Source organism: Glossina fuscipes, unplaced genomic scaffold (assembly GCF_014805625.2).
Source record: "Glossina fuscipes isolate IAEA_lab_2018 unplaced genomic scaffold, Yale_Gfus_2 115, whole genome shotgun sequence".
NCBI classification, from domain to species: domain Eukaryota; kingdom Metazoa; phylum Arthropoda; class Insecta; order Diptera; family Glossinidae; genus Glossina; species Glossina fuscipes.
Window position 1 is genome coordinate 1,437,759 of NW_023998458.1, and position 22,985 is coordinate 1,460,743.

General features: G+C 33.5%; 1 protein-coding gene across 2 annotated transcripts in view; it reads right to left on the reverse strand.

Moving 5' to 3' along the window:
* Nucleotides 1-21,471: 21,471 nt before the first annotated feature.
* The window catches only part of LOC119640120, a 41,974-nt gene continuing 40,460 nt past the window's right edge, over nucleotides 21,472-22,985 (reverse strand). For both annotated transcript variants that reach the window (XM_038037952.1, XM_038037953.1), the window contains exon 5: nucleotides 21,472-21,629. In XM_038037952.1, coding sequence (XP_037893880.1) covers nucleotides 21,523-21,629 — 107 coding nt within the window. In that variant the 3' untranslated portion in view covers nucleotides 21,472-21,522. The remainder of the gene's footprint in view (nucleotides 21,630-22,985) is intronic.

Here is a 22,985-nt window from a genome sequence, read left to right on the forward strand (position 1 = left end):
ATTTATCAGCTGAGCAACTCGTTGCTCATACAGTGTTGTATGTCTTTAGCTCTCTTTAGAATGTGTAGGTATGCTGCCACTAGTTGCGATTACCCAATAAACGCTACTAAATACTGCACATACGCGAAAAGACATTTAAAACTTCATTTGAAAAGACAAATATTTATGTCCATATATGTGTAATGCACTGAAATAGTTGTTTGCTTTTGTCTTTTGAGTTCCCGCGTATTTTCCACATATTTTCTTAGACCTCTACTACCCCTTTTTGCGATTTGTACACTTTTGCAATGCTCTCTAACCACTGACAGAATTATACATGATAGAAACACATTCTGAAATTAGAGGGAGAGAGTCCTAGACACTTAAAAACGAAGAATGTTAACAGTTTTCATACAAGCAACGATTTTGCGGAGAGGATTTTTCTCTTTACAATTGCAATCTTTGGAAACTTTTTGAAAAAAGCTCGACATTGGCTGACCGGGGGATGAGCACTTGTGCTCCATGCGATTATTGATTAAAAGAAGATTTTTTGACTGTACCTTGGCAAATAAATAAAATAAATGCTTAGAAAATGCTCTTGGATGGACCATAATTATATTGTCGTCAAAATATACAAATCTTTGCGACTGTTTTCCACCAAAAATTCGTGCAGAGTTTTCTTGCATTTTAAACGAATTTTGTTCCTTCAAATATGTGCTATTTTCATCAAAAATCTTATGATTTTTCTGGTGCTATCATTGTAGAACCTCTGGGATATCTGAGCGAAAAATTGAGCCAAGTAATTTTCGTAGGTTCTCTTTGCAAAGTCCACTTCACACTATTAAGAAGCTTTCACGGAAATCGAAGCAAATCCGAATCGAATGGGTCAAGGTCCAATTTACGCAGTGGTCCCATCAAAGCTTCCTAGCCAAGCCTTTTCCATTTTTGCCGAGACGTTAAATGCATGTGGTTTGGCTTTGTCAAGGTGGAAGATAACGCTTCACCTCAGTCGCCTTGGTAGAGAGTGCCTACTGTTTACCTGGCATGGTTGATACAAGATTGTCTTCCAATCCTAATAGGCATATTGCTGGTTACGAGTTTCATCCAAAATCTTTTCGCAGGTAAACGTCTCAGGTGGCCGTCGTTTTTCGTATTTTGTTGATGTGATCAAAAATAGTTCGATTTTTTTGTATCGTTGACGAATTCGATCTGCCTGAGTGGCACTTTGGTAGAGTTTTCGTTTGTCGTAGCTATAGGGAGCGTTTACTCGGTGTGGGCATGGCACATGCCCACTAACCTGCGGCGATCATGTCCTTATGTCTGTCTCTTTCTTCTCTTCTTTTCTTTAATACACCTTTTAACCCAAAGTCGGGATTCATTTTGTACATATAGTTTCGTTCGTATATACAACGCCGTCGCGAGATATCGTTCTTAATAATTTGAAGAATCTCATTGGCTTTATTAACGATCGGGGTACTTAGGACGCGGCACGCTTTTAAAAATGAAATTTGCGGACCGGAAACGAACAAATCATTTACGTTTCCGTTACATGATTCTGATAAAACGTCTTCACTATAAACATCGCGAATTTTTCCATAAACTGGCGAAATGTTGTAAAATGCCCCTATGCGAGCGATAGTATGCCTTGATAGGTTCAATGTTATTAAAGCTATATGGCTCGCGTGTTAGGAAAAAATCCCACGACGTTTTTTCTCTTGTCTAATGATTTCTTATTTATTGTAATCAAATATAAAACCGTCCGGCTAACCCAGGATGAAGCTCCTTCAGAAAACTCACAAAAACGTGCGATTTATGGAAAAGTGGAATAACATTACTCATTCATCTTTCCTGAGAAATGCACAACGTGCCTTGAAAAAAAAACTTCTGACTAGCAACGGACAATATTTTGAATGACATCTTATTCGACATTATAATGAAAACAAAAAACCGAAATTAATTCAAGGACATCCGCTTGAGTGGCGGCGTACAAGAAGGACAAAGAATCTCAACTAACATAATAACCCAATGATCGTGGGTTCAATTCTCGAGTGCGCTAGAGTTTCGAATAAAGCCGATAGACGCTCGTACTGCAATTTATTTCTCTAAATTAAACTATGTTGAATAATAGCAATAATATTAATAATAATTCAAGGACATGAAGTTTTTAAATATTTTCTTTCAATCATTTTTTTACTTTAAAGTAACTCTTAACAGTTCTTCTTAAAATTTGCTTATATTTATCGAAATTTGATTTTATACAAAAACTTGAACCGTTTCGTTAGCCTTGAGCTACCTTGACCCTGTTATCAATTCTTAAAGTTTTGCTTTTCTATTTAACTTAGAAATACATGTGCTCGCACAAACACACACTTATGTTTACACAAAAAGCCCTCAAACACATGATTGGCAAAGATACGCACTTATACATGAACAAATTAATGGAAAGCAAAATTTAGATAAAATTTATGTTAAAATGTTTTTAATTTTTAAATATATGTGTGTTGTGTGTGCATGTGTGTATCTATTTGATCGCTTGTTGTACATAATTAATACTTAAAACCTAAACATTAATAAACAAGTTTGTTTTTCTTAAGTGATGTGCATTGGTGTGTGTGTGTGTGTGCGTGTGTGTGAGAAAAATCATAAACATTTCATTTTGAATTGTATGACAAGTGTGTTTGGCCTACGTGACCGTTAAAAATATATATATATATATATGTGAAGGTATGGTGAATAAAAATATCTATGTATGTAAATATAATTGAATTGTATCTGTAATCGTATTGCTTGACTTGACTTGAGCCTGTTACGGTTACACGATATTGCAAAGTTAATGTGTTGGTGTCTGTTAATCAATAATAAAATAGAGAAAAAAAAATAGAAATAATGTTGAGGTTATGACTGAAAATTAATTTCAAAATTTCTTGGTCATTTTGGTTTTTTTTTTTTTTTTATCCAAGAATATCAACTTAACCACAAACGATTGCATATGTCGCTCGTGTGGTTTATTTTAGTTTTTTGTCTTTGTATTTTCAGAAGAGCTGTTGTTGTTGTTATTATTTTTAAAAATAATTCACGCCTTTTCAAAGAATGCAATTGTTCGCTATGTTTATAAAAAATATTCGAAAATCTTATACGCACACATTCATATTCCCATAGAAACACAAGCAGACACATACACACACACACACACGTACATACTTACATACATATACACGTATACAACATTGAATAATATATTTGTTAGTATATAGATATGGTGGTCTTATTATTATTATTATTATTATTATTATGTTTAACTATATTGTGTTACACATAGACAGATAGACACACACAGAGCGAGAGAGAGAGAGAGAGAGAGAGAGAGGATTGTATAAAGGTATTCATATACATACACATGTACATATTGGCATATCTTTATGTACGCGTCGGACGCGTTGGCATTTGAAGTTGGCACTTGTTTGCTTAAATTGTTACCATTGATTGTTGTTGTTGTATTGGCAATTTCTTGTTATATTGTATACAAGCATGCAGTTGTCAGTTATGTTTTTCTGATTTTCATTCTCCGCTCGCGTTAGTATTATTGGTATACATTGATCGCAGGGAGTATATTAAGTCATTCAAATGTTTATAACCCCGCGTTAACGTCCATCTGCCCATGTCTGCTGTATGGATGTTAAAGCTTTGCCTAAAGTGTATCAGTTTGGAATTTGGAGTTTTTCACTTTTTACTGCGTGTAGATTAAGCTCAAAAATTTTGGAAATTCGTTCATAAGTTCACTCATAAAAATTGTAAAAGGGTACAAAGTGAATATTGACTGCTGCGCTATAGTCCAATATCTGACATGTATGTTTGATCAATATGAAAAATAGCATTCCTGCCTACTACATCTAAACTTTTTTTTCTTTATGGAACAAGCTCTCTAATGCTAAACTAAGTTCAAAGAACAACTTGATTAATCTTCTTTATGGTCTAGACTGTGAACTATATATATTTTCGATCAATCATCTTGGCTGCAAGCATAGAGAACATCATAAAATCTTCTTTATAATTTCCTTTGTTCCGTAGTTAATGTTGAGGGATCAGATTAAAGTGGCTCAGCTAAGCTCTGCATAAGCTTTCTGCCCACCTTCCCTCCTTCCTCCCAAATTTCAAAAGTACAATTGCTTTCTTTCTGCTCTTTCATTAAGTTAAATTGGGACGTCAATCAGCAATTATGTGTTAATTGACAACAATGGAAACGATTTACTTATCTTCCCTGCAGAGAAGATCTCAAAAACTTCCTTTGCGGCCGCAGCCGTATACCCAGATATCCGATTCAAGTTTTCTCTAAAGCAGATATATCTCCGACTAAACTAAATAGTGCAAAAGATTTGACCATGTCCACTTGCTCGTGTTTAGAAGCTCTTAAAATTCGTTCTCTTCAAATTAGTTAAGCCGATATAGAAAATCATCAACGTTTACTAAAAATCAGGAATAGTTTTCAAAGCACTACCTATCGACGAGCCTACGGATTAAACGCTATGTGTACTTTGAGTAGTGAGTTATTTAAACCTTTCTATCTATCTGTCCGCTACGATCGTAATTATAGACTCAAGATTTTATCTATTCACTTATGACAGTGAAATTAATTTAAAAATTTTGTTGTTTTGCTGCACTCATGCCGCGCTCAGCTCCCGGGGCTGCTTAATGAGCAATAGAAAAAAATCGGGAAATTGGAAATCTAATTCCAATAAATTATTATACTTCTTTTTCAATTGTCTCCTTGTTCACAAATTCTCGTGGTTCTCTATATAATTTTTTTTCGACTATTATCGCACTTATACGTATAGGAGACATAACCTGAAAAGTTATTGAAAAGAAAAAGAACAGGATACAGGATCTTACATTATGCTGATTAAAGAAAGGTCACGCTTCCTATATATCGGGTATCTAGGGTTTGCTCTAAGGCATACATAGCTTTCTTGTTTATTTCAGGTTAAGGAAAAATAAAGATAATCAAGTTTGATAATCTTCACGTGGGCTGCCTTTGGCATTATGAGATAAGCCTACGCTAACATAGTAGGTTGCGTTGCGGATACATTGTATCGGCGTTGACCGCATATAAGACAAAAACATTCTCTAATCCTTTGTGATCCGGAAATCTAGGCAATGAAACTACCACCTAAACCCGTTTTTGAGGCTTTACTTTTTATATATGAGGTAAAGAGAATTGTTTTGTCATCATCATCAGTTAAGGACACCATGCCCAGTCATGCTAGCGACACCAACTTCCCAGATAGCTTGCAAAAGATTAAGAGAATAAAAACTTTTATCTTTGCACCGAATGTAGGTACGAGAATGTTCGCTTTAAACCAAATATAATTTACTTCTGGCTATTATTAAGATTATACTTATTATACTTGTCTGATGTCCAATCTTACGGCTGTGGTTTTAATACACTTGGAACAGTTGGTGTATTCATTTTGTTTGTTTGTTTGTTTGTTTTATTTATAACCAAACTGTGGAAACATGACGAAGCTTAGGAATTTGTGTTAATTTTATACGGTCTGTCCATGCGTCCATTTTTTTTTTGGAAACTCTTAAACGTATAGAAATTGTTCGGGAAGGCTGTAATGTGAATTTATTCCTTTTTATAATCGTGGGGCAGATTAAAACGTGGGCATGAGGCGCCTAAAACCACGCAAACAAGAGAACTTAATTATCCTTGCACTCATGAATTAAAAATCGTTCAGTTCTTCGTTTCAATTACAAGCTTGGTCCTGAAAAGAACTCGACCGACTAACTGACATACCTATTAAGGAATTGGGATTTTCTTCATTAAATTCGCTTGAGACAAAAAGTAACCAAGAGTCGACTTAAAGTAGTATAACTTTCCTATTTGGTGCGGTTTCTATTTATTTATTTATTTTTTTTTTTTATTTTCTTTAATAATGATTGGTCTATGTTTTTGTTAAAAGTATATTTTATTAAAATAGCGTGTCAAAAATTGTAACTTTTTGCGCACAAGACAATTAGACATACCAGCACTTTGACACTCAGCGAGATACTCACCTCAAGACAGCTGATATCATTTTTTTTTTTATAATTTTTTCTTTGGCTGCATACATATATTTTTTTTCTTATGTACTTATATTTATAAGTTGTGAACACATGCGCACAAATATGTTGGTCCATTATAAAGTTGTTATATGACCAGTTTGCGTACTTGCTTTCGTTTTGTCTGACTAAGTTAAAGATTTTTTTTTTTTTTTTTTTATTTATTTAACAAGATTGACACAAATCTTCGTTGACATTGAATTGTAAACGATTAACATAAGTATTTATTATGAGACTTTAGCCAAACACAACGACGTTTTTGACAAAATCTTATTAAACTAAAGAAATACATGGGCTTAAGTTCGCGTAGGTTATTGCTTTCCCTTTAATTCTGTTTTTTATTTAATTTTTATGAGGTGTCCTTGAAACTATTCATTATTTTTATGATATTTGTTTTTAAAGGAGAGAAGGAAAAAACTTGTTTACTTTTAATTCCGCCTTGTTGGGCAGGTTTGTTTGCACACATAAACACACTCACACACACGTACATCTTACATATTATCATTATCTAATAACTAAAGTAAAAGTTCAAAGGCCTTCCATTGCTTTTGTTTTTCGTTTATTTGTTATTTTTTTGTTTTTTTTTTTTTTTGGGTTTAAATAATAATTTTTTTTGTATTATTCATTTAATCGCTTTTAAATTGTTTGTTAAATTTGTTCCCCAGAGAGCTGCTCTATCTGATTGTATGCGAACGTGCATTTGATTGAACTTATGGGTTTTTCTGGTTAACTTTTTTTGTTGTCGTTGTTGTCATTATTTAACGTTTCAATTAAAAATGAATTTATTTCAGTTTGTTTGGTTTTTTTTTTTTTTGCTAATTTGTTATCCGCTTTAATTAATAAACTTTTTCTTTATACACAACATCAAAGACTATATTAAGTTTAAGTTATTGAGGTAATCGTCCAGAAGTGGATTTGTCTCGTACCAGAATCATTCTAATAACTTCTGAACGACCATTTGTCCGTTAGTTGAAGTTATAACAGATTTCAAAAATAGTTTGCACAAATTGTTAACATTTTTTTTTTTCGAAGAATCTTTGCTAAATCAAAAGGGAGAAATAATCTTTTGGAAATCAACCGCATGTACTTTTTAAGTTGGCTCGAAATAAGGTCTAAAATTCGATGTCATAAATCTTCTAATCTAAAATATCTAAAGATTCGATTTGATTTAGTTAAGTGTAACGATAACTTTGAATCTTGCTTTGGACCCTTCGGTACAAGACGGAGAGCCACAACAGATTTACCCGGCCTCGTCTAGTCGTTATCGGAGTCGGAGGGAAGTCGTTATTTTGACTGCGATAATATGCGTAGGAAGGTTTGGCAAGTCTTAGCTCACGCCAGGAAACAGAAAAAAGAAGAAGTAGCAATCGCGACACCTGTTAACTTTCCTGGTCCTTAGTTGAAGCAAAAGTGCAGGTCAGGCGAACTGTTAACACGACAATGTGATCGATGGAATACAATAAAATATGACGGACAGACGAACGGACAAACTTAAATTGATTCGATAATAAAAGGTGGGTCTATGTCAAGACATTCCGGGTGTTACATACACGAACGCACAAATAATAATATAATATAATATACTTTCGTACCATAAATGATGATTAAAGTTCGTAACAAAACCTCGATAAAAAAAACTTTAGTACCCTAACGTATTCGTTTCCTGTCGAAAAATTCAATTAAGCTTCAATGGAATAAAATTAGATCGACAAAGAAATGTTTTTATTCAAACATTTTATAATGATTTAAGAAAATTTTTAATAATTTAGAAGTTTTTCGAATTCATCTCAATAGCAGCGAAATCTTTATAATAATTTACAAAATTGCGAACGCGTTATAAATGAAGTCTTAACTCACGTATTAAACGTACGAATTGACTGCTCAAGCGCATAAGCGAATAAATATTTCAAATATTTTCATAAGAAATGAAAAACCACAGTGCTCTTCGGATAATTGCAAGACAATCTCTACCATTTATTGTAGATAATAGTGAGTCTATACGTGCTACCTGATAGTTATATCAATACAAGCACCTTTTCATTATCTTGGAATGCTAGCTTAAGAAGAATGTTAATCTTTAACGGATATCCAAGACCTCCATCTAAATAGTACTTCACTTGCTTAGCGGTATTATAAGGTCAGTCAAGGATTAGTAGTCGAATGGACTGTAATAAGAGAGGCTTTTCTACATTATGACTTTAGACTTAATAAATCGAATCCCAAATAGTGCTCGTAACTTGTTCCTTTTGTGATTTAACAGTACAGGTTATGCAATAAGTCATTTGCATAAAAGATGCATCTCCAGGTGTGCACAGTTTCCTTACCCACTGTTTTTCATAAAAATGTTTTTCCATGATCAATTTTGTTTGTTCAATTTTTCAATCTATCTCTATGCTTTTCCGCCAACTTCTTTGCGCCTTAGCATTATCGTCCCAATGTATGTGTGGAGGACAATTCCGAAATAACGGGCCATATTAAAAGCAAAGACAAATAAATGTGAAAAAAAAAAACGAATAATCATAATAGCATGAAATTCGTCGAACAACGTCGGCATTGAAGATCGTCATTGAAGCGTTGCATTTAAATTTAGTTATCTGTATGATATTTACACATTTTTCACATATTCACAGGTTAAAAGAAAAAAGTGTACATACATGCTACTCTACTCGAAAAACCATGAATGCGTTCGATTTAACATGTATCTGGGGTTCCGCGTGTGTAATGGCAAGAAATAAATGTTGGTTCACGCCGTGTATAGTCATGTATTACAGTTGTTGTCGTGTACATTATCTATGTATTTCCTTTTGTTTAATGTTACTTTAAGACAATATTACCAAACACATCAATGTGATGTGTTTCGTTTTTTTGTTTTTTCTCTCAAGTCTTATGTGATTTTTTCATTGTTTATTAAGGTAATTTTTTTTTTTTTTTTTTGTTTGCATCGTATTTTGCAAGCAATTGCGTTTTCATTGTTTTTCTTTTGTTTATGGATATGTTTGCAAAAAAAAAGTATTCAAATTTTTACCATTTAAATTGTAATTGAAAACCGTAAAAATGTGTGTTAATAAAATTTTTAATTATATTGTTTAACCCTGATTTAATTACAAGCAGGAGTTCGAGCGGTTAGACGTTTTTTCCTTACCTTTGCGCTATAAAAAATTAAAAAAAAGATTGTAAAGACCCAAGTTAAGTACATTTGCCTAAAATGATTGTGCATTATAGCGTGAAGTTCTGAATCTCTTTGAATGATTATTTCCATCTTAGAAAAAGTCATATATTAAATTTTTGAAAAATTTCGAATGAACTAGGCCTGTACATCAAAAAAAAAAGACGTTATCACGTTAAGATGGACGATGTTAATAAGAATTATTTGAGTAAGGAAAATAATAAATTGGATGGTTCTTCAATCAAATTATTGGCAGAAAGCTCGGCTCAAGAGAACGGCTTTGTATTTACTCGGATTCGTCATCTGATCACAGCGGTGAGAAGAATCGCAGCAACTAATTTGGCTGGAAGAAAAGGAGGCCATAATCCTATACCAAAAAGAAAGAAGAACAAGCAACCTATACCAAAAATAAAGACCGTAAAGCATTCCATGAAACAATACTGCACTTTACTGTTTCATCATATTGTTATGAAATTCGCTTTCATAAGATACAGTATCACTGGATCGTGGATATTTTGATCAAGAGAAATATACTTCAAAGTTCTTTCATTTTACTACTTTGTCCTTCAAAACAGTAGGAATATTTCTTTACAATTATATTTCTTACATGTAGTATTATTTACAATTTATTTTGGCCGTACTCTCAGCTCAAATGTTCTTGCCCGACTAACTCTCCCTTCCACAAATATTCTATTTATATACATTTTTACAATCATGTTACTATACCTAAATTTATGGTTTTATTTCTAATCCCAGCCTGCTTTTCCTCTAATCGTTTTCATCGGCCTGCACCTGCATGATGCGCCTGCGAATGGTCATTTGATTTTTCCTTCTTTAGAGAATTTATTATTACGAAAATTACTTAGCTGGCATTAACTGGATTTGGGATTTTCGTAACAATATGGTAATGAGAGAGAAAATGAGAGCAAAGGTTCTTATTAAGATTGTGCCATCATCGCTCGTTTAAAGAATAATAAAAGAGCACAAACTCTCTCCTAATAGCTGATCTCATTGTTTCTTTCTCTTTGTTTTTTTTTTTAATAAGCTTTATTTTACAACAACACTACCATTTTTAACGGCTTCAATCGTCTTTTACCCTTTGAATTCTCTTGAGATTGCCAAAATTTCAACGAAGATGAGCACGCACATACAGTTGTTAGAATTTCACAATCAAAAAGCAATAAATTATTCTTAAAATGAGCGAGCATTAGTGCACTAAAATATATTGCAATAAGAATTTTATCATGTGCACGCACACAAACAAAATTATAAGAATATTCAATGTCCTCATCATACAACAAACAACCTAGGAGCAAATATAAATGTCAAGCGAATGAGAACAGTTAATAATTTCTGTAAAAGTGCAAATATAAAAAAAAAGTTCTAAGAAGAAATAAATGCGAATATGAGGAAGTTTATAAAAACTTTGAAACGGTTTTAAGTTGTGTTCGGGAAAGTGCTTTATGTTTGTATGTATATCAAGGAATTAAACGTAAATCAAGCGAGTGAGAGAAACGGAAAAAAACGCACTTTTGTAACATAAGCGAAAAAAGACGAATTTAATTTAAATTAGGCGGTTTATTTTTTCATTTGAGTTCCTAACAGCTTTGTGATTCCGCTTATATTAGTCGGAAGTACGCGTGAATGAATTTGCAAGTCGATTTAAAGATGTTTATCTGTTTATTTTCAGTCGTTTAAGTCAACTTACAGTAATCTGTCTATCCGTCCAACTCTGCATTTTCACTTCGCACAATCATCACAATAGTCATAATATAAAATACATAAGCAACTAATGGCAAAAGTGCTCTGAAAAAAATTCACATAACAAAAAATAAGACAACGCAATGGCGAAAAGTGATAATCATAGACATAATAATAACATTAATAATAATAGCAACAGTAATAGTAAAATGAAAACTCCAACGAAAAAGAAAATTATTGAAATTCAGTATAAGCTTTCAAGGTACACCTGTAATGTTAAACGACCCAAGAAAATAATTCCTACTGTAAGTACTTTTCGCTGTTATTTGGATGCATTTATGAATTGTAATGAATATTATTCTGAAACTCGTTGCCCCTGATGAAGACTACTTCATTCACTTGCTCTTTAATTCGCCTGTTATACCTTCTACATATATATTTACATTTAATCTGACGACTGTATTCCCTATCGCTAAACGTACTAAAATTTGCGTTATGTGAGTTACACAGTCAGTATCTATTTTTCTTCGATTTTAGAGCAATAGGAATTGTGTTGTGTGTTTGTGTGATTCCGTTCAGCTCAAAATAGAAGTGGAAAAGTTATAGTCACTTTCGAGTGAATCTTTGCCATATGTCTATTATCTTAACTTAATACACTACACTCCCAAAGTAATAGCCTAAACATAGGGATGTGAATAGATCGTCAGTGCCTATATTTACAACTGCCTCTTCCTTCTTGTCTAAGCCGTAAGTTACAATTTTTCATCTATTGTGGGTTTGTCGGCAAGTGACTTGCATCCATTTTTTGTATGCTCTAATTTTAGAGGACTAAGATTAGACGCTGAATAACAGATCAATGAATTAATTGCAAATGGCAGTTTTTTCCCGAGTTAAGCCCGAGCAAGTTCATTTTTAAAGCTTATCGTCGACTAAAAGTAAATATGTCAGAATTAAGGTGCTTATCTCAGCTTCGCGGCTATCTTAACTTTCTGGCAATATATGACAGGCAGACGGCAGACGGGCAGACAGATAAAGATAAAGATGCACGGGACTTAATCGATTTACTTCATATGATCTGTAATGATTGATTATTGTGAATGTTACGAGCCGAAGAACAAACATTTCGGTGTTAGATATAACAATAAAAGCGTAGGTGGGAGGTTAAGTGCCACAATATTCGATTTAAGCCAAATACAATTTGCTTATGTATTATTTACTAATCTGCGATAGTTTCACTTAAGGTTTCGTTCATGATTTTCATTATTCTTGAATTGAACTTGTTAGGCATGTGTTTGTATCCCGCTGTTAATATCTGTTCGAGATTTTTTTTTCGCTTAAGTTGAAGTTCATTGTTTTATTATGTTTAAAACAATTAATCGTGACGACAAATTATGTTTAAATATTTTAATATACAAAAAAACTTGAAATAATATATTTAAAAAAAAAAAACAATTTTTTTTAGACATAATAAGTAATAAAAATATAAAAGTACGAAAACAAGATTTTCAAGTTGATATTTAAAACTAAAAAACAAAATATATGTATATATATGTATAAAATTAAAATAAGTTTCCATTTATACTATGGGAAATTTTTGCTTAATTTTTATGTATATTTAATAGTGCACAAAATTCTCTAGGCATAGCAAACTGACCTTCTCTTTTTGATTTAAAATGAAATTTGGCGGAATTAATGATGCGCTTATGATCGTATAACAAAATACCTACGAAAAAAAAAAAATGTATTAATTTTTTATTCTATTCATAAGTATTCATAAATTCGTAATTCATAATTCGTCGATCTAAGAGTATGTCGCTCTCTGTTCATTTCTCTATTGGTAAAAGGTGAGGCAACCAAAATGTAAAAATATTTTATAAACAAGTTTATCGAGTATGAATGTTCACAGGTCTAATGAGCTGACCACAATTAACCAAAACTCCGATTATAGGGTTATACTGAAAAGAGTGTTATAAAATTCGCATTTGGAACCGCTTTTGGTCAATCATGACTGCTTTCGGGTCAATGGAAGTTGTTTAGGGTCTTCAGCGATTTTAATTAAACATCTTTTACGGTCCCGAGCTTCTCGTTCCTTCTTTGTTATGCCAAATTTGAACAGCGCTTATCATATATAAATTTCCCTCCTCTTCCACTTCCTCCAGGCTGTAAATGCTGTCTTATTTGGGATAGGTCAATTATATCGATATCAATAAATCAAAATGTCTAACTTGGTATACATGTGGGATGACCCAAAATTCACGCAACAAGCAATTTTGATAACATAAAAGAGACTTAAAATTAAAAATTAGAAATTTTTTTATTGCTTCATTAAGTACACAGTAAAGAATCATATATGGGATCACGTATGTTGGCACATATGGAATTTGTTGACATTCTCCCTAACTCTTCTGAGATATGATACTCAAGTTCTTTCTTCAACTTTAACCGTTGTACGTTCCAAAGTTCAGCCTTCAGTTCTGGAGTCATGTGAACTTTGTAAGCATGATGATGCAAGTCTCTCGTGAATATAACATACGTTGTAGAGATCTTCTCGAATTAACCAATTCTTCACTGTAGCGCCGAATTGATTTGCTTGCACTCTCGGCAGCACTCCCACAAGCTGCTTCGATAAGTGGTTTATGATTACTCCAAGGGATCCGGGCCACGCGAAGTTTTTAATGAATCATTTCACAGTTCGCCACAAAAGTCAAATGATGCTTGGTCTGTACCCACATATTAGGTAAAAATTTTTGGAATAAAGGGATGATGTGTCATGGATAGTATATCAGATTTGTACCATAATGGTATCTTGCCGTTTTATAGGCTGACCTGTACTCGTAGAGAGCATGGGAAAAGTTTGAAACATGCCATAGTCACTTTTCAGACTTGCAGTTATGCAGTCGTCATAGGCAACATTGTGCCTGTCAGCAAAAACTTCAACATTTAATTGGCCTTCATGTGGTGGTTTGTATAACAGGGTTTCTCTTATGGAATCATTGGCACCCGTCATAAGTGTGAATGTGTGTGTGGCATACCAAGGAAATTATTTCTTTCGTAACTTGGCTTAGAAGTTACTTTAGCATGAAAATCAAATGCTGTCGACCTAAATTGTGCAGCTAAAGGTCTCATGTTTTATGACAAATAACATGCAATACGTTGTTCACTTCAAATGTTGTCATTATTTTATGATCAAATACTCTAGGAATTGGTAGGGGAGACGTTGACGAATTTAGTCGAGATGTTCTAAGCTTTCACAAATGAGGTGTTAAGTGCTATCGAGAATATTGTCGATCGTTGTCCAAGTAACATTTATGCGATCTCATTCTATCACCGCTTATTGTGCTTCTTATGAATCTACGGCGACAATGTATTACTTCGGCATTTTCTATTTACATGAGCTTCGGAGTGCTCAACAGAAGAGTGTTGTGTAGTATTCGGTGCATTATGAGTCTTAGGTTGGTTTACTTAAAAAATTCCCGTTAGCTTTGGATCGTGCTCTATGTATCGTTGCAAGCAAACCTTGCTTTATTTTGACAGGAATTTTTTTTTATATTTCTATAGCAACATGCAGTAGACGCAACAAACTGTCCATGACAAAGCTATTATATTTTCCATTTTTCCCTAACCCGGTTAATTATGAAAGAGTTAAGAACGAATTTATGAAATTGTATGTCCGTATTTTTTTTTTTTTTTTTTAAGTTTTGTTGAAAACCATGAGAAATTCTTACCTTAAAATTTAAGAAAAAAAAAAAGAAGCCTAATATTTCTTAATCGTCAAGCGCAAGCTTTAAGCGGAACTGTAAAGAATTAAAAAAAAAAAAAATAGTAAAAATTTTTTACCAGAAATTGTGTCGGGCTTTAGCCGTCGGCGGCGGTTTCATTTTTCAATAATTGTAGACAATTGCAACATTTTTTGCTAGAAAATGAATTAGAAAAAAAAGAAACGGCAAACGCAAAAGAATATGAATCACTCACTCACTCACTCACTCACTCCACGTTCATAAGAAATAAACAAAAAAAAAGAAAAAAGTAATTGTAACCAAATATGAATAAATTTTGTATAAAACTGTAGACAACCAAGTGCAACCAAATGGCAAATGTGTTACCATTTATGGATGTGCTTGCCTTCCACGGTTAACACTGTCATAATTTACAAATGTTTGCATAAATTTTGCGTAACTTTTGAAAATTAGAAGCAAAACTTAGATAACCTAACTCTCTGACCCCAACCTTTTCATTTTCCCGTTCGCTTTAATATGAAAAACACAAATTTTCTTTGAACGTCAGTGAACACAAAAAAACTAAAAATTTGTTAGAGAAAAAAAAAAATAAAGAAAAAAATTGAAACACTTAAGGCGTTCGAAGCAATTGGTTGCCGTTGCACGTTACCGTTAAAACACACAACAATTGTTACCTCCTCCCTCCTTCTCCAGCAAGAAAATGCATTATGCGTTTCTAGCGCTCTCCCGTAGGTTAAGGAAAACAATATTGAAAAACATGAGATCATTAAGAAGGATGATTTAATACTCGTGTGCTAAACGACTTCAATGCTAGCGATCATCAAAGCACTTTTTGTAAAAATCAACAAAAAAGAAACAACAAATCGTCCAACTATTAAGCCAGCCATTGTTATTGTTGCTATTATTATTTTATTTAGTTTTTTTGTTTTTTTCTTTTCAATAAATTTCTGTAGCACTACTATTGGACAATTTATAACTTCCAAGCGCCTTGAGTGGCATAAAAATGTTATTAATTTCATCCATATGGTTGACGCAGATTTGTTGATTTCCCCTTCATTTTGTCTGTGTGCAACAATGTTAATCAATGAGTTTTGTTCTCCCAAACGCTTATATGCATGCATTCATGCATAAGGCAGTTAGTTAATGGTAATGATTAAATATATGTTTTTTTTGGTAATGCATTGCAGTTACACGCATACATATATATACTGGCACAAACAACTGGTAAAGTTAAATTGATTAAAGAAATTTGCATTTTCTGTAAGTGTATTAAATGTCTTATGCTGCTTAAGAATATAGGTTTTAGTAAAGATTTTGTTTTGGTATACGTGCAGATTGAAACTAATTGCGTTTTTGAAAGTTAAGGTGATTCTTAGAAACGTGTCCCACAGACTTGTCTGTCCATCCGTCTGTCTACTCTTCTTGCTTTTAATGGCGCAAAAGTTGCACCCGCCGCACTTACAAACAACAAGAGCTGAACATCTACGTGTTTTATATAAACGTTTGGCACATATATTTTTAATGCAGTAATAACAACGAAAATCATGTGATTGATACATCCACAGGCAGTGAAAAAGAAAGTGTTCTGTGGAGATATTCAAAGTTTTAAGGCCATCCAAACACTTTGAGCAAAAATAATTTTGATCCACCAACCAATTATGTTAACTTATGTCGATTGACAAACGTGCGTGTAGCGTTTATATACTTCTTCTTTCTCGAATTGTTTTGAAACGAATACCAATAAGAGCCTTGATTGTTTAAAACTCAATTCACTTAAATGTGCCTTCAAAATGTCTATAGGAGTGATGCCATGGTTTCGATAGATTACAATACTCGTAATATTATGAGTATTACCTCCATATCCTTCACTTCCGAAATCGGCGACAACTCTTTCCTCTCTTCGCTCATCATAGAACAACCTTTGCTCATTTTTCCATTTGATGCAGGCGTTCATTTTCAAAGTCTTACACAAAGACACGCACTAGGTAAACATAGCTGTTCGGGCAAACTCTCGTCCAGCTCTCCGCTGTCGCGTTTGTCACGTTAACCGAAAAGAAAAAATTTTCTATTATAGGATCAGCAAGAATCTAAGATCTTTCTTAAAGCGGGCTAATAATGTATTACTCCTGTTGTTGTGAAAAATATTCACACAAAAGCTTAATTTTGATCACTGTAAAATTCTAAGCCGCAAAAGTGTACCCATTCCGTCCGTCCTTGAACCTTTTGATTGCATTTTCCCAAGACTTTAGACGAAATGATAGGAGTGGATCTTGTGCTTTTAATATTCTGAATCAGGTTAAACAAATCGGGGCTTAAAACAGTGAAGTCGGCGGGAAAAGTGTAACGTCATCGGACAAAAACACTAAAACACCTTATGGAAAATTAGTATGCTTTGATTAATTATCGTCTACAGCGCAGTAGATATCAAGTTGAAATTTTCTGTATAGAATACCTTGTAGCAATGCTCTTAAAAGCTTACCGTTACACTTGCAGGCAATAAAAGGCAACGAATTTCGTGCATTGTTCCGTGTGGGTAGTGAGCCTCCAGTGTTCGCTGTAAGGCGTATAAACAAATTTCTACTTGATTTTTGTTTACTTAAAACTAAAATTATTTGGACTAATTTTAATTAATTCTCTTATTCTGTTTTATTAATTATATTTGCATGTGTTTGTTTAATTAATAATTGCCTCCTTTCATAGAATGTTCAGACAATAATGATATTGCTCTGATAATTCGAATTGGGGCCATGCATGAACATGAAAATTGTGAGCAGGCCTTTACTATCTAAGTAACGTTTCGTTCGTTTTTAATACGTACGTAACATGTACATACTAAGCAGTTTGTGTTACCAAAACAAGTAGATATTAAATTGTTTTTTATTATTATCAGTAGCCACTCAGGGTACGTTATATGGAGATGTTTGAAAAGAGTATTGATAGCGGCGAGAGGTTCTACTTTGCAGCTTGAGAATGCACTCACGTAAATTATAGAATCAAAAAAATTGTATTTCTTGCTATTCTCTCTTTGTCATCGACAATTCCGGCTCAAGGACAAATGTTATTGAAAACAGTTCGGATCGGACCATTTTTCCGCACCTCATTCCGCAATGTCGTTGTATGAATAAATATAGGGTAGCGCGTATTTAACGGTCAGCAGTGTTCTCTTTAGAACTTGTTTAATTCATTTGTCCTATTTTTCAAATGATTTTCTTGAAGAGTTTTTCACTGCTTCAGATTTCAAATTTTTCTTAACCTCTTTGGACTTCCTCATTGGATAATAAGGAAGTTTTTGAAGCCAGCAAACTTTAAAAGAGACTGGCTCTGCTAAATGCGTTAGATGCTCCTTAACGAGGACTTTTCTTTAGGCCGGTAACTCGTCTAGATGAGAAAACTTTCGTTATAACGGGCTTTTTCCTCCAGCCTCTCCCGGTTCTTATGGTACGTATACTGCTCTCTTGTTGTTGATTAATTAACAGCTCGATTAAATTGATCTTGCAATCTTCTTTGAGTATTTTGAACGCTTTGAATGTTTTGGATCTGAACAACTGCTCTTAGTCCATTGTACGACTTCTTGCCACGATTTACATTTATAGTACTAAATTTAAGTGTTGTCCACTTCTACAACTCTATGCCCAAACTTAGTTTTATTCCGTCAGGATTGAGAGGAAAACTTTTCCGTTTCCTAACGATCCTCTTGCTCCTGCTTCCCACCTCTTATCCATCCAAGTAGATATTCAATCGTTAGGCGCGATGTAGGGTGGGCTTACACGAAGAGAAGAAAAACCATAAATTTTTTCTGCTATCAGCAACAAAAACCTGCACATTCTGGTTCTCAGAATACGAAATTTCCAAATCCTACAAAAACTCCCTATATACTTGGGTAGTTCGGTAACATTTTTTTCTCTTCTATTCAATGCATTGCATAATTCATAAGGTGCAACAACTAAAATGTGATCACATTTGTGATTTGATTCAAAATGTTGTACTTGCCTGACATCATGTAGATATCGACAAATGGTTGAGTAATTAAATGTAAAACTTTTTGGTAGCCTTCCTGTATTTACGGTTTAAACAACAAGTTTGCACCACTTTTTTCCTGACTTCTGAGGAGTTCTCAGCTTAATGGTTGTTTTCTGTGCTGTAGTCTTTCAATCAATATTTAAATTTAAGTAGCAAAGGCACAAATCAACAATTTTTCCTAAGGAAATTCCATAAATATATGATAGACCGTTGGAATGGTCATTGATCAAAGACTCACGTAATATTAGTCTCATTTGTTCGCAGCACTTCGTTTGGTCGCAGTGGTTAAGTAAACTTTCACTATTTCAGTGTTTCGTCTTCACTAGGTCGTGGTTTATGTCTTTGCTAGCTAAATTTCAATACAACTTCACACCCTTCAATCTGATATCGCGAAACAAGAATTTGTGGTGACTTACGACTAATGTTTTCATATTCATAAACTACATTAAAACTATGCATTGTTTGTTGCATTTCTAAGGTGAAACCCTCCTCCTTGTTAGTTTGATTGAAGAGCAATCTTCCAAACTAGTACTAAGAACAAAACCAATAAATTAAAATAAAGAAGAAGGAAAGTTTCTTCCGCTCTCGTTGGATTCTAATTTTTTTTAATTTGGAAAAAAATCGCTTTATTTTTGTTGGGATTATACATAAACTAAGATCACGATAAAAAATTTCATAATAATAAAAATTGAAAAAGCTCAAGTTTGTAGCACATTTTCAAACCATGTAAATCATTCGTAAACGTTGTTCGGCTTCAACAAAGCAATATTGGAGTTAAATGTTATCTTTATCTCTTTAGTGATAGTATCATTATAGAAGCACAGGGGTATAGTTCTTTTGCCATGCTGTTTATCATATTCGGACATGTAAAGCTTTGAAAAATTCTAGGTTGTCTGTCCGTCTTACATTTTCTAATTGAAAATGCACTTGTTCCTTTTTCATAGGCAAAATTTCGCCCATAAGCACTTTTGCAAAGAAAAAATAAATTTTATTAAATACGCAGACCGTGCAGATTTCGATGAAACATTTATGCATATATCATACGGTGCATTAAAGTCAATGAGGAATATCGCTATGTTCATGTGAGTGCCTTAAACAGTTAGTAGAAAAAATTGAGTTAAATATTTTAGAAACACGAACGGGAAGAATTCAAAACGCCACAAAAAGAAGTCTTTACACGCTTATCTTAAGTGATGCTTGTCCGCACCACCAAAGGAATAACAGAAAATCAATATGGCATCAGATGGAGCATAGAGGCAGATCATCGCGACATCAACCAGCGAAATTCAGTTAGCATCGGCCGGCTTATTTACCCGCATGGTGTAATGAGTTTGCCGACTTAAAACTTTTTCTAGAACAGTAAAGCTCTCCCTTTCCATTAGTGGCAACTCAATTATAAAAATATGTTTATCGATTTATTTGATTAGAAAACAGTCGTTGACGTTTTTGAAAGTTACCCCGTTTAGAGTTATTTGCGTACCACTAATGTCTACTCTTCCGACACTTCACTTTCACCTTCACCTAAGGATATTGTTCTTCCTCTGATTCTTCTTAGACGAAATAATCTCTATGTAATGCCAGTGCTGCCAAAATTTGTTACATATCAGTTATATGGTAGTGTGCTTACACTTTAATAACATTTCGGATTTTTGATGACTTATTTTTACAATCACCGTTGAAGAAAAAGTATAAAGCGTACTATGATAACCCTTGCTTTTGGTAGCCCAGCTCAATCTCTTATTTGTTAGAGGAGCGCTTTCGATCTCGATAAAAGGAGAGGGCAGCATTATGCGCACATCCCGCCGGTTGTTGACATAAGCCGCCGATTATGGGCAGCTTGATGCTTGGCAGATACGAATCTAAACATTAAGGTATTTACTAGCTACACTTGAAACGCCTGTTCAAACATGATCGGTTTGCACGATATATGTAATGAAATAATAAAGAAGAAATAAATGAATTAAAACAAACAGTGCAGTATCGGGAAGAGTGGTTGTGGCCCGCCTACAAATTTGCTTGACAAAAAATTTGAACTTACGATGCGTATGAGATGAAGTAAAGCTTGGTGGGCGGTATAAAGAATCTGTGTAAACATATCTCTCCTCGAGCGAATGACACAGTCACGTGCACCAGTTTGCACTTCAAAGCAAATATAATGTTTATGCTTGCTTTAATGTCGTAAAACTGTCACACTATTAAAAAGCAACAAAGCAAAATATTAGGTAGGAAAAGATTCGGACTAAGCTGCATATATATATATATATATACAAGAGAGAAAACATTTTTTTTTTTTTTTGGTATTAAAGAAAAAATTTAATATCAGTTTATGTTAACATGTAAAATCACTTACAGTTTATTTATTTTATTTATATTTTACATTAAATATTTACAAACTTGTTTTAATTACAATAAATCGTAACCGAAAACGTGCAACATTAACAAAGTACAACAAAATTTATATATATATATATATACATATATATATTGCTTATGTATAAATATATATGTATGTGTAAAAATTATGTACTAACCGAAATGTTACAATAAATTTTTTTTTTTTTAAATCTTACTAAACATTTTTTGATAAAATTCTCAATTTGTTTTTTCGTTTTTTTTTTTAAATTTTATTTTATTTGTTTATCTTTTTTTTACAAACAGTAAAACTATGACTGGTTTTTGCATTTGTTATTAAATACCTAAATTTAAATACACACGTCTATGCATCTAAGCGTAGATATATGCATATGTGTTGCTGTTTCCGTGTGTGTGTGTGTGTGTGTGTGTGTGTGTGTGTTATTAACCATTAACTTAATTAAAACTTTATATAAAATTTAACCGTTGTATATACGGAACGGTGTAATAATTAAACTCCGTAAACGAATTGATAGAAGGCGCTCGCAATGCCGTTGTCGTATAGTGAATGTTATCTGTTGAGAACAAAAACAAGAAGAAAAAAACATGTCAAACAATCGGTATATTAATCAGATCTTACAAAGAACAATAACTAGCTTATAATGCTTTGCTGTAAGTAAGAAAGGTATGTATGTATAAATGTAATTGCCATAGAAAGTGAAGTTGTCCACTACCTTAGTTTTTTTCTCTTTTTTATATATTGTTAAGTCTACTTCAACGGTCTGATAAGAACTATGTCTATCCCATTCCGATGTTAATTAAAAGTGACAATAGGCTAATACGTCGTAGGTTATGCAAGTGCTTGATTTACCTTTTTATTTCAGTCTTTTACCGAGATAGTCTCCTTTATTTTAAAATTTACTTTCTAGATGTCAATGAAGTGCGTAGTGTTGGAGTTTCACTCCTCCGCACGAAGGGCTTTAATATATACAGGATGGACGAATGGACACTTGTGCCGAAATCAACGAAACTAAAGCTTATCCCGAAACTAATATACTTCATAACGTCTTCAATGTACTCTCAATGGAAGGAAGGGCAGATACGTCGAAACCAATAAGACGGCGGCTAATATTGAATATGATATTCTTCATATGGCCTAAAGCGCATATTAAAAATATTACCTTAAATGAAGGGCAAGCAGATATAAGTAAAATAGGTCGGAACAAAAGTTAAACAAGCACAAGTCTTCCAGGTCTGAGGCTTTCTGAATCATTGTAAACATATCGACAACTTTGGGCTTAGCCTTCGATAACAGATGTAAGAAGTGAATGAAATATATTTGCCTTACGGTGTACACTGAAGATCAATCACCTACGTTCATATCTCATTAGGTGTGGACGTGTCATCGGCCTGATCAGAACTTGTGACGTTAATTTCGGATCGATACAGGTCTGCCACAAGCGGCTTCCATTGAGAGAAATGCATTAAATTATTATAATTTCCTTTGTGACATTTGTAGTCTATTGTTTATAAAGGAAGTGCTTGCAAGACCAATACCAACGAACATAGCATAGAGGCCACACATTTGTGCTGCGTGCTCAAATTTATGGGATTTTCGGAATTTAAGAACCAAAGGACCAGACGGACAGACAGAGAGAATTCGTCGAATCGATTCAAAATCCCAAACTGATCAAATAATTGAGCGTCTCTTTTAAATGAAGAAGTCTTATAACGTTTTGATCATGATCGTGTACAATGTACTTTTCAATCTGTAACTCCAAGTACGTATGCGCAGAGTTGAATATGAATACAAAACCAGTAAGTACAGCGTCTCTCTTTGGATAAAATTTGAAAGCATTTCCCCCAAATTGTTTTCTTTCTCTCTCTCTCTCTCTCTCTCTCTCTCTCTCTCTCTCTCTCTCTCTCTCTCT